We start from the raw sequence: 13641 nt of genomic DNA on the forward strand, positions 1-13641 counted from the left end.
TCTCATACATACTCCCTCATCCCCATCCCCCACCCACTCCTTTTCATGCATCACGTAAACATCCATACACAACCATTCTCCATTCACCCCTATCCTCTGTCTTCTCCTGTCCTTCCTCAGCAGACATTCCCCTCTTTCCCAATGCCCTTTTTACCCCATCCATCCATCTCATCCTTGGTCGCCCCCATGTGTTCACTCCTTCCACCTCTGCCTTCCACACCTCTTTTACTAATCTCCACTCGTTCTTTCCATGTGTCCGAACCATGCCAATACTCTTTCATCAACCCTATCTTCCAACTCCCTTTCCACCCTGCTTCTCCTCCTCACCTCCTCATTTCTCACTATCCAGCCTAGTAACCCTTGTCATACTTCTTAGGCACATCTCAAACACATTCAAACTCCTTCCTCTCTTATGTTCCATGTTTCTGCCCCATACAGTGCTGTCGGCACAATCACTTCTTCATACAATCTCTTCTTAGCATCCATTCCCAAATGTCTATTCCTCATTACACTTTCTAATCCCCCAAAGCATTTATCTGCTTCTCTCAATCTACATTCTACCTCCACCTCCACTCCCTTTCCCGTCACATTTGCACCCAAGTATCTAAAACTATCCACTTCCTCCATTTTCTCCCTTAATACTCGCTTCCAGTCTGCTGCCACTTTCTCCCCTTGTACATCTCATCACCTTACTTTTACCCACACTTATCTTATTTCCTTCCGCACACTTTCCCAAACTCCGTCACTGACTTCCTTATTCCCTCCTCTTTTCCTGCCACAAGTGCAGTGTCAGCAAACAACAACTGGCTCATATACTTTTCTCCATTTTCTTTCACCATATCTAATCCCCGACCCATTACCATTGTATTTATCTCTCGCCCCACCCCATCCATGTATAAATGGAACAGCCAAGGTGACATAACACATCCCTGGCAATGTCCCACATTTACCTCAAACCTCATACTCTCTCCATTTCTGATTCTAACACAGGTTCTACTACTCTCGTAAAAACTCTTGACTGTTCTTAACAGCTTTCCTCCCATGCCATATATCTGCAATACTCACCACAGTGCCTTCCTGTCTCCCCTATCATAAGCCTTTTCCAAATACATAAAAGCCCAAAAAATATTCTTACCTTTTCCTAAAGCTTTCTTGCACATCTATTTTACCACAAAAATCTAATCCACGCAACCCCTACTTGTCCTAAACCCACACTGTTCCTCACCAATTATTCCCTCTGTTCCTCGTCTAATCCTCTCAGTCAAAACCCTCCCATAAGCCCTCCCAACCACACTAAACACTCTTATCCCCCTGAAACTACTACACTCACACTTGTCCCCCTTTCCTTTGTAAAGTGGAACTATACAGGCACTCCTCCAGTCCTCCGGCACTTTACCCCATCTTAAATAAATATTAAATAATCTCACCAGCCAGTCCACCATCACTGTACCTCCCCTTTTGGACATTCTACATGACACCCATCCAAACCAGATGCCATACCAGCTCTCATCATCTTAACTACCTTCACCTCATCTTTCCTTATTTCTCCTCCATTTTCCTCACACATCACTGTCTTTTTCTTAGCGCTTCCCACTGCAACTGCCCTTCCCTCCCTATCCTCCTTCACGTTTAGCAACTTCCTAAAATACTCTCCTCATCTTCCTGTTACTGCCGTCTCTTCCATTATCATCTCTCCATCTGCACCTTTTACCTTTTCTTCTCTACTTGATTCACCTCCTCTTCCTCTCTTAATCTCTTTCCAATTTTTTTTTCCATTACTTTCAAAAAATGGTTATACTCTTACCCATTTCACATCTTCTCACCTCTGCGTCATTTATCTTATGCTTCTTATCTCTTTTTTTTGTACTTCTCATATGATTCTCTCGTTCTATTTTGTAACCAATCTGTGAATGCTTCTTCTCTTCTACAACCTTCTTTGTTTCCTCATCCCACCACTCGCTACCCTTCCTTCTATTTCCCCCCGTCCTCCTTGTCCCACACACCATCTTTCCACACCTTGTGACTACCTTGAATTATTCTCATTGCTGCTCCACACCTAGTTCTATTCAATCCTTCACTCCCACTCCTCTCTCAGCTTCTTGTACTCCCTCTGTGTTTCTTTTTCATTTGAGCTGTTTACTTTAAGCACCTCCCTACCTTCTGTTCTTTTCCTCTTTCTTCATCTATCCTCCACACTCAACTTACCGTCCACCATAAAATTATCAGATATTCCCCCACTTTCACCCCTTGAACATGTACATCCTTAACTCTTTCTACTATTCTCCTGGTTACCACTGTATAGTCCATTAACCCCCTATCTACCACCCTTCCATTCACCACCCTCTCCCATGTGTACTTATGCTTGACTTTTTTTTCCCCCTGAACACTGTATTTCCTATGATCAGCTCTCTAGACACATTTCCACCATCAGTTCTCCACTACGATTCTTTCCTGAAACTTCACACTTCCCAACCATTCCGTCTATTGGTTCATTTCCTACCCTAGAATTAAGGTCTCCTAGTACCACTACATTGACGTTTCTCCCTAATCCCTCTATGCACTCATATAGATCTATCTAAAAACCCTCCCTTCTATACTCTTTTCACTACCAGGCTCATATGTACCTAAAAAAGAAAAACAAATATCCCCAGTTTCACCTTCATCTATATTAACCTGCAAGAAACCTCCTTCCACTCCACCACACGCCTAACTGTCTCTTCACTTACTAATAGCCACCCCTTCTCTCCCTCGTCCTCTCTTCACTCTTGAGACCATCCCAACTACACCTCCAAACTCAAACACCCCCTCCCTTTTAACTTAGTGTCACTCCATGCCAACAAACACACTGCCTATCTCTTTCCTTTTACTCTCATCTTTACCACATCCACGCACATTAAATACCCCAAACCTTAGGGTTCTAGTTGGAAAACTCCTCCCAGACCCTCTTATGCCTTTACTTTTTTTTAGGAATGTCCCCTGTCGGGCTACAGGGAGGAGGTCGTCTAGTCCTATCCCCGTCCCGTTTTTGTCGCCTTTTACGATTCAAGTGGGAACACTCGGTGGCAGTATTCTTTTCCCTCACCACAGGCTTAGGCAAAAAAAGGAAATGAATATTCAGAGAGGTGGTACAGGACACTATCAAGAGTGGGGGAACAGCATAACGGAGGGACAGTCGCAGTATAATATATATATATATATATATATATATATATATATATATATATATATATATATATATATATATATTCCTAAGATTTTAAGAACACATTTTATGATGAAGCGAATACTCAAAAGGGAAGCAGTAAATGACGAACACTAAAAGTTGCATTTGTGTACCTATACTCTCTGGGTATTTTGAGACTTGTTCGCTAAACTGCAACCCGGAGGCCGTTGCCGTTTACCTGGAGGCCGCGGGTCTTCTGTAAGAGAGGCTAGTGTCAACGGACGGATGGATGGATGGATGAAATATTTAGTGTGGACAATTTTCGGTTTTACTGGATGGCAGGAGAAAGAGTGGGGAGCACTCCTTGTATGTGAAATAGTGCAGGAAAGATTGTCGAAGTTGGTAGAGAGAGAGAGAGAGAGAGAGGGGGGGGAAGTGGCTGAATGCCAGCGGCAGGGTACTGGCGCCCTACGGGGCATTTGTTTACCATTGACACATTTGTCTATTCGTCTTACTGTCATGTAAGCCGAACTGTTGGTGTCACGCGACCCTCTCTGGTGCGGAGGGAGGGAGGGAGGCTGTTGCACTCCACTCGCGACCCCTCGCCTCATAGTAGAACGGAGGTCGACTATGTTCAGCTCCCTCGTCGCTAGTCCCCTCGACACAAATGAGATATGTAGAACCCAAAGGGGTTGGCACCGTTTCCGGAGCAGGCGCTCTCTCTCTCTCTCTCTCTCTCTCTCTCTCTCTCTCTCTCTTCTCCACTCCTCTCTCTCTCTCTCACTTCCTCCCTCGTCTCTCTCTCTCCTCCCGCCCCTCTCTCTCTCTCTCTCTCTCTCTCTCTCTCTCTCTCTCTCTCTCTCTCTCTCTCTCTCTCTCTCTCTCTCTCTCTCTCTCTCTCTCTCTCTCTCTCTCTCTCTCTCTCTCTCTCTCTCTCTAACTCTTTCTCTTTCGCTCTCACACACGTACACACACACATATATACACATACATATACATATATGCACACACACACGCACACATATATGCACACACACGCGCACCCACACATACACATACATACACATACACATACATACACATACATACACATACACACACATACACACACACACACATACACACACACACATACACACACACATACACACACACACACACATACATACACATACACACACACACACACACACACACACACACACACACTCTCTCTCTCTCTCTCTCTCATTCTCTCTCTCTCTCTCTCTCTCTCTCTCTCTCTCTCTCTCTCTCTCTCTCACACACACACACACACACACACACACACAGTTGGTGACTGCTCCCCTCCAGGGACGATTTCGTCAAAGACTTGCCATCGTGGGGCTCTTTAGATCAGCTGGATAGAATGGCCTGGCGATTGAGCAGGGGCGAGTCAAAGGCTTCGTTCGGATGAATAAAGTCGCCTGGTGGCAGTTCGAATCCAGAAACGAGTCATTAGAAGGGAGAGGGCCATGAGCAGAACAGTGAGGCACTTTCACTGGTTGAATTGATTGGTTAATATAATAATTATCTAGTTTAGTTACTTCCGGTGGCATTCTCTGTCGATCGCCCATAATAAATGAGTTAATAAATAAATAGATAAAAATATTAATAGAATATAACAGGAGTAGCGTGCGCGGCCCCAACACCTGCACCAAATTAAGAGAGGGCCAAATACAAATGATATCAGCGCCAAATTAAAACTCTGCGAGAAAGAAATATGTTTACCTAAAGTTAAGGGGGTGAGCGAGAGCGGGATACTAGGGTACTAAGCAGACCGGGTGCCATGAAAAAGAGAGAGAGAGAGGAGGGGTCGGCTTCCAACCACTTGTAGCCTTCGGATCATCGTCTCGATCTCTGACTGGGGGGATGGGGGGAAGGTTTAGCTGTGGGATTAGAGTTGGGGATGGAAATTCGGATTGAGGTGGGGATAAAGTTGGGAGTTTCGTGATTCAATTTGAGGAAGTTGGAAACCGTATGGACGAAATAGTAGAGGTGATTCAGCGAATATATGTTTATTTTTTATTTTATTTTCTTCTTATTATTTTTTCTCCCTATACCATCCCCTCCCCCTCTCTCCTCCGCTTCCCTTACCTCCCCCCACTCCCCCTCCCCTCCCCCTCCCTCTCCCTCCCTCCCTCCTTCGCCTCGTCTAGATCTTCTTCCTCTTCCGCCTCATCCTCTTCCTCTTCCTCCTCCACTGCCCCGTCCACTTCATCTTCTCTCCCACCTCCGCGCCGTCCATCCGCGTCCGTTTCCTCTTCCACCTCCTCCTCCTACTCCTTTCCGTCTGGGTCCTCTTCCCCCTCCGCCTCGCCCGCGTCTTCCTCCTCCTCCTCCTCCTCCACCTCCGCCTCCACTTCCACCTCCTCCCTCTCCTCTTCCACCTCCTCCGTCTCCTCTTCTCACTCCTCCCTTCCCCTCCGACTCCTATTCCCTTCCGCCCCGCCCACCCCCCTCCTCCTCCTGCGCCTTTTCCTCTTCCGCCCCGCCCATGTCTTCCTCCTCCTCCGCCTCCGCCTCCTCCACCTCCGCTTCTTCCCCAATTCTGACCGCGTCTTCTTTCTACTCTGCCCTCCCTCCTTCCTCGCCGTCCTCCTCCCCTTCTTCCTCTTCCTCCTCTTCATCCTCCTCCTTTTCCTCATCTTTCACCACCTCGGCATTCTCATTCCCCCCCCCCCGCCCCCATCTTTTTCGTCTTTTCCTTGCTCATTATCTTCATTATTCTCCTCTCCCTCTCCTTCCATTCCAGTCTCTCCCACTCCCCCCTCTCCCTCCCTCTCACTCATCCTGCACGTGGTTCTCCTACCCATCCTCCATTTACTCATTCTTTATCTACACATCCATTTTCTCCTCCTCTACCTCTTCCTCCTCCTCCTCCTTCTTCACCTCCTCTTCCTTCTTCACCATCTTCCTCTCTCTCTCCTCTCCATCCCCTCTCTCTTTCCCCTTCCCTTCTATCTTCCCATCTCCCCAACACCCTTCCCCCTTCCCTCCTCTTCATCCCCTCTCTTACCCTTTTCCTTCTTGTCGTCCCTTCTCCCTAACCCCTTCCTCCTTCCCCTCTCCCATCCCCTCTACACACACACACACGCGCGCGCGCGCGTGTGTGTGTGCGTGCGTGTGTGTGTGTGTGTGTGTGTTTTCTAAACAAGAATATGTAATATTTGCTCTCAACCTTCCTCGATTAACTTTTCGTCGCGTCCCAAGAATTTTGTTACGTCTAGCTGTCGCCAGGCGATTTTATTCATCAGTGGGTCAATCCCAAGGGTTTATGAATCGGAGGCTCGGATGGTTACGAAACAAAGATGGGCAGCTTGCCATTATGACCCTTATGCCCAGTGGAGGCAAGGGCGTTATTTGCGTTTCCGATCCGACCTTCTTCGTCTGGCCCCTCGGCAGCAGGAAGACCTGGTTCCTCTCCTGCTGGGGACACCCGGCGCGCAAGGGCACTCGCTATTGTCTGTCTGCCTGCCAGGTCTTCCTCCAGATGACGTAGAAAGTCTAGTTCATATATGTATGTACATGCGTGCATGCGTTCGTTTATTCATACACGTGTACATATTTGATACGAACATACATATACACACGTGTACATAAATACATACACACAACATACGTACATATATTATACGAACTTGTATATACACGCATACATATATACGATACGTGCGTAAACGAACATACATGCACATACGTATATAGATATATACACAACATACGCACATATATAATATAGACTTACACATACACGCATACATATATACGTACATATATAAGACATCCATATACATACACATACATGACTTGATCACTTGCTTGCGTACACCACACACGAAGGTGCATAGGCACAGGCCTGCATACAAAAACATCTAGAGTACAGCTAAGCTGTTTCACTTGTCCACTCTCTCCTCCTCCTCCTCCTCCACTCCTCCACCCCTCTTCCGTTTCTCCTCCATCATCATCATCATCGTCGTTGTCGTCGTCGTCGTCGTCGTCACCACTATCATAATCATAATCTACATTATTACTGTCACTACTATTGTATTTGGTGTTTTTACTCCTCTTCACATTTGATCCACCCGCCCTCATCCACACGATATCACTCTCATCCACTCCATACGGTCATCTTTATCATCCGAAGGCGCTCATGTCTCGAATCCAGTTCACAAGACTAGACAAGAGAAGACAAGACAAGACGAGACGAGACAAGACATTTTTATGCTACGTTGGCCCACCGCCTTCATAATTCGAAGATAATCACAAATCACAATGGTCACGAATCAAAGAAACTACTGTAATCTTAATATTTACGCTCATTATTTACACAATTAGAAAACGAGAGAATGGGCCAGGCCACTCCACATGATTACTTTATTTAAATACATTATTTGAATAGTATTATTAATGTAACATTTGTAATGAATAATTATAATGCTACCTTTTCTCTCCACCACCCCCATTATTTAGATATTATTGATAGTATAGTATTTACGGATCACATGAAGAATCGTCACCCCAGACTTCGACGGGGTGATATTTCTTCATGTGGGCCATCCTGGGTTTACAAATCTTCGGTTGTATAAGTTGATTTACAATAAGTAATACTTCTTTTCTTGTACACTTCCTCGATTATCTCCTGTGGCCTCGATGTTGCATGGCACGGTCAGAGGGTTTCTCCTTCGGCTGAATAAAATGGTCTGACGACAGCAAGACAGATTTGTCTTTCTCACTGGCTGAATCATATTGCCGGGTATAACCAGAACACATTGTATTTTATTTGAACGTGATTTTATTTTTATTACTCAGGCATTGCTGGCCATGGCCAAGGAGGCGAAGGATAAATAAATTAACAAGTGAATTTATAAACGAACAGAAATGGAGAACTGGTGTGTTTGCGAGAGTGCGCCCCCCCCCCCCCCCCGTGCTTCTTCAAGGCCCAGTTGCATCATTCAACGCACGTGGGGTCCTCACCCACGGGACGGGGGGGACGGGACGGGAGGTCGAGGGGGAGGGGAGGGGAGGGGTTGAGGAGCGGAGGAGCCGACACTTGCTATTACTTCCTCCACTCACCCTATACTCCTTCCCCCCCATCCTCTCCCATCCTCACCCCTCCTCCAGTCACCCTTCATCCCCACCCTCACCCCTCCTCCAGTCACTCTTCACGCCCCTCCCCTCACCCCTTCTCCAGTCACTCTGCGCACCCCCACCCTCATCTCTCCTCCAATCACCCTGCACCCGCCACCCTCACCCTTCCTCCAGTCACCCTGCACGCGCCACCCTCACCCCTCCTCCAGTCACCCTGCATGTGCCCACCCTCACCCCTCTTTCAGTCACCCTCCACCTGCCCTGTCCCCTTCAACTCCTCGATCGCCCCCGAACTTCACAGGTCGACTTTTCCCTCGCCTCCACTGTCTGCGCATGTTTTCTCCCCTCTGTTCTGTATCTCTTTTGTTCTCTAATCTCTTTTCTTCCCTCCTCTGCTGTTTTATCTTCTCTTGTAGCTTTTCTCCATTCCTGTCTTCTCTGGTCTTCTCTCCTAGTTTCTCTCATCGTCACTTCTCATCTTCACCTCTCCTCCCCATCTTTACCACCTCCCCATCCTCAATACCTCCTCATCCCCAATACCTCCCCATCTCCCTCCCAGACGGGGACACATTTGCCCACTCTTTCTCTATCAGCTTCAGTATTCTGCTTTTCATTCTTCATTTCTGCTCCCTCTCTTTTGTATCTTGTCTGCTTTTTGTTCCTTCTCACTTCTTTCCCTTGTTCCTCTTTTTCCCTGTCTTCTTGTCTTTCTCTTTTGTCGTCATCATTTGTTTTTCCTCCCCTTCTGTTTCTTCCACTTCCCCTGGTTCATCCTCTTCTCACTTCTTTTTCTTCTCTTCTCTTTCACTCTCTTGACCCCCTCCCTCTCCATCATTCATTCCCTGGTCTTTCCTTTTCTTTTTTTTTCCTCTCCCCCACTCTCCTTAGTGTTCAGTCTTGGTATTTGGAAACAGTCATAGGAAACCTTTTGTGGTAATGGATTGTGAATGAGCAAACACAATCACTTATTTTGACATTTGTCACAAAGATTACCTGTGGTGGAATCTTGACTTGAAACAATTTAGTACTAAAGGTAGCATCTGACCTAGTTATGGACCAAAAGGTCTCCTGTTGGTGTGCTCCTCCTTTGTAATCCTTTGTAAGTGTAGAACTTATTTCCCAAGAAGTATATGGGGAAACTGTATCCCAAATTCCCCAACTCACATAGAACTACCAATTGTCATTTCATTGCAGTAGTACTTTGTCTTGGTCTTATGTTTTCCTCCTTAACTCTGTTTTTCTCTAGTTTTTCATATTTTCAATAAGCTTCTCTCCAGTCCATTCTCCTTCAGATATCCTCCATCCTTGTATTAGTGCCTGTTTTACCTTTGTTTCATCTTCTTGTGTGGTAGAACTTCTGTTCTCAAATGTCTCACTAGTCAAACAAATTGGTTCTTTACCAAAAAGGAAGCAGAGAACTTTTTGCTCCTGCAGTTGACCAAAATATCAATTCTCTACCAACAGAACGGAAATTGGGGTGAAATTCAAAGTTTTTGGAAAATATCACCCTAATAAATCTGTATCCAGCAGATCAGTAAACATTTTCACACTTCAGGCGTGGAACAGTTTTCTAAAACAGATTGTGGTCGAGAACCGAGGTTCTACTGTGTCTTTTCTTATGCTATTCATGGTATCCATCTTTCCTCAGTGTTCTGTCCATCTTCTACTATTGTTTCCAAGTTTTCTTTGATATATTATTCTTGTCCAGTTTGTGAATTATATTTTATAACCCATTTAATCTTTACATATTTTTTGTCATCATTCTCTCTTGAATTAGTTTGCGCTCAAGTAAATCATATTCACTTCTATACCCTTACAAAGTCCTCTGTATATCCTTTGTTGCTATAAAACTTTTCATTTAATTAGCATATGATACTGAGCTGGTTTAACATTTATCTTCTTCTTTTACTGTTTGTTTTACATTGTTGCTGTAAGTACCCTGTAAAAAAAGTGGTACACTAATTTATTTTAATTAATTAATCAATATTTCTTATATATATATTTTTTTTTTCCAATTTCCAGGTTGGAATTTTCCCATCCAACTTCGTGACTGCAGTCGAGACCATCCGGGATGTTATGCCATGTGAGATTGACTTCAAGGAGCTTGTGCTGGAAGAAGTCATTGGCGTCGGTGGCTTTGGGAAGGTCTACCGTGGCTTTTGGCGCAATGTAGAGGTGGCAGTGAAGGCAGCCAGGCAGGACCCTGACGAAGACATTGCTGTCACCATCGACAATGTAAGGCAGGAGGCTCAGCTCTTTTGGCTCCTCAAACATGAGAACATTGTGGGCCTAAAGGGCGTTTGTCTCAAGGAGCCAAACCTGTGTCTAGTAATGGAATATGCAAGAGGAGGCTCCTTAAACCGCATCTTACAGCAAAGGAAATCCATAGCCCCAAGTGTTTTGGTTGACTGGGCTGTGCAGATTGCTCGGGGCATGTCTTACTTACACAGCCAAGCTAAAATTCCTCTCATCCACCGGGACCTCAAGTCATCCAATGGTCAGTATATATTTGTTTCTGTTGTGTTTGTAATTTGATTTCCCAACATTTTGATAATAATAGTGGATAAAAACTTAATTGTAAGCTGCTTGTTTACAGCACCAGAAATTATTTCTTAATTTGGCAATTTAGTGGTAAAGAAATTATGTTATTAGCACTTAATTTTGATTTATCATGATTATTCCTGATGTTTATTCCTTTTAGTAATTAATTGATTGATTTATTATTTCTTTATATAATTATATAAATAGGTTTTGATGGATGCAGGGTAGTTGTTTTGTGGTTAAAGAACAGTTGGGGTTTAAGAGAGGAAGAGACTGTGTGGATCAAGTGTCTGTGATAAAACAGGTGCATGGGAAATAGTGAAAGGTTAGGATGTATTTTGGATGTTTATAGACTTGGAGAAAGTATGATATGGTTAATGAACTAGCATGAAGAATGTTGTCAATGTTTGGGATAGGAGAAAGTGTTGAAAAGAGGTAGTAGAGTATGCATGATGGTGAGGAATAGGGAGAATGGTTATGGTTGTATTGTGTTGCCATAGTTCAATGTTTATGGATGGAGTGGGAAGGGAAGAAAATGTAAGGGTGCTAGGCAGATGTCAGGAATTAATGGGTGAAATTGACCTTTTTTCATGGTAGTCAGGGGCAACATCATATAAGATATCTGAAGGGGTGCATACATTGTTTTGTGTCAGCCATAATTCTAGCTTTTTGAGCCAAGTTTGAGTATTTTTGGCTGTAGTCATGTAGATGCAGTGCCAAGTTCTTGTTAACTCATTTGCATATACACAAGCATTGGTGTTGTGCTCCAGATTTGAGATGGGAAGGTCATGTATGAATAGGTTAGATAGCATTGGTAATAATATAGTCCCTTAGGAGACTGTTGCATGGTGTTATGGTTTCTTGGTGTTATGGTTTCTGATAGATGATTGTTTTTAGAAGTTTGTCAATATTTCTTGGCATTGTTGTACATTTCATTTTCTGTGATCTTTTTTCACTAAAGGTCGGTTTCATTGTTACCTTAATTACCTTTTTGTCATGTGTGCCCTTCATATTAAACACTTCCAATATTTGCAGGGTAGCATTTGTAAAGATGATGCCAGTGGAATGGCCTTTGAATTCATGTTGATTTTTAAAAGTGTAGGGCAGAATTATAGTGTTGTATTACCTGCTTGTGGGTGGTGCACAGAAGGGGATGGGAGTAAACAAAAAAATAAAAGGAAAAATTAGCTGTGGCTGGAAAGTAAAATAGAGAAGATTGAAGTGGAGTTTGCGATGTAGAAATGAAATGTGAAAGAACAGTGTAAATGCAAATGTAATCAAAGAGGGGGACAGGGCATTTTGAGTATTTTGAATAGAGAAAGAAATGAAATGAAAAACCCAAAGGAGAAAATGAAGAGAAGGGTTTATAAAAAAGAAGGGTAGTTAACAGAGGAAGGCAAGATAATAGAAAGGTGGATCTTTTATTTTGAGGAACTTCTAAATGTGAATGAAGAAACTGCTGGGGGAGAAATGGAGTGAGAAATGGTAGGAGAATAGGGTGGGCAGAAATTAGTGAATAAGTTAAAGATGCAGTAACAAGTTGGAATATAAGAAAACAGCAAAAATGGATGAGGTGAGCATGGGGATGCTTAGAAAAGGAGGTAAGGTAGTGATTATGGTTTGTTATGTGTACTGCAGAAAATGAAAAGTACTCAAAAGCTGGAATAAAGCATGCATTTTGCTGGTGTATGATGGCAAAGGTTGCAACCTCAAAAGTAAGAACCTTTTAAGCAGTCAATCTCTTGTCCTGGTTTTCCTGCAGGAAAACTGCAGCTCCCAGGAAACCAGCCTTAGCCACCAGTTTGGCCCATAAATCTTCAGTGAAGAGATTTTGTATTGCTGTCAAGAAAGGATGAATAGGACATTTTTGATAATCAATCAATCTGTTGCTCCAGATTTCTCTTACAGGAGACCTATGGGTCCCAGATAACTGGTAATAGCCACCAGATTGGCCTACAACTTGAAGAAATATTGTGTTGTCTGGGAAAAGTGAGAGTAGGGCAGTGTAAGATGAAGGTTTTCCAACTTCTGTGTGGTGATTGCACTTAGAGCAACTTGATTCTGTGGACAGGCCTATTTTGTGTTGATACTGTTTCATTGCATCTTACATAAGGTATAAAGTGTACAGCAATTATAACACAATATGTAATGATAGAAACAGGAGAGGAACAGTGCAGTTTTTGTAAAGGAAGGAGTTGTGTAAATTAGTGAATTAGGGAGATGATTTGTGAGGAAGTAAAACAATTCTTCCTGTTTTGTGGATCTGGAGAAGGCATATGGTAGTAGATAAGGAGTAGAGGAGGCCATGATTTGGAGTTGGGTGAAGTGATTGAGAGATTTTATGATGGGTGTGAAGCTTGTGTGAGAGTGGTAGATATGGAGAGCTAGATATTTGAGGTAAATATTGTTTTGAGTTAGAGGTGTTTAATGTCAACATGGCTGTTATGGATGACAAATGAAAGTAGTAAAGAGAGGTGAAAATGAGAAATAGGAGTATAGGAATGAAGTTGGCTTCTGCCATATATGTTGTGGTTGTGCCTGTATTTTGCCAATATTTATTAATGTAAATGTATGCTTGGTTGTGTTTAAGGTAACCTGGCAGAGTGGATATATATCATCTGCTGTATTGCCTAGTCTTTATTAGTTTGCTGTGAATGTTGTATGGTAAGCTGCAGTAGTTTACTTACATTGTTGTATTTAGTTTACTTTCAGGTTTATTTGTTCAGGTATACTTGTTTTATTCAGGATAATGCTGAATGTTTTATTGAGATATGTAGGATAGTAAAAGGAATGATAGGGGATTGGAAGTTTCTTTTGCATTCTTGATG

At 43.6% G+C, this 13641-nt stretch overlaps 1 protein-coding gene across 3 annotated transcripts in view; it reads left to right on the forward strand.

Annotated features, from left to right (window-relative positions):
• LOC143036924 (mitogen-activated protein kinase kinase kinase 10-like) overlaps nucleotides 1–13641 on the forward strand; it is a 130878-nt gene that overhangs the window by 27155 nt on the left and 90082 nt on the right. For all 3 annotated transcript variants that reach the window (XM_076204927.1, XM_076204925.1, XM_076204926.1), the window contains exon 3: nucleotides 10295–10769. In XM_076204927.1, coding sequence (XP_076061042.1) covers nucleotides 10295–10769 — 475 coding nt within the window. The remainder of the gene's footprint in view (nucleotides 1–10294; nucleotides 10770–13641) is intronic.

Source organism: Oratosquilla oratoria, chromosome 21 (genome assembly GCF_046742065.1).
Source record: "Oratosquilla oratoria isolate Oo_2021 chromosome 21, ASM4674206v1, whole genome shotgun sequence".
In the NCBI taxonomy this organism is placed as follows: Eukaryota; Metazoa; Arthropoda; class Malacostraca; order Stomatopoda; family Squillidae; genus Oratosquilla; species Oratosquilla oratoria.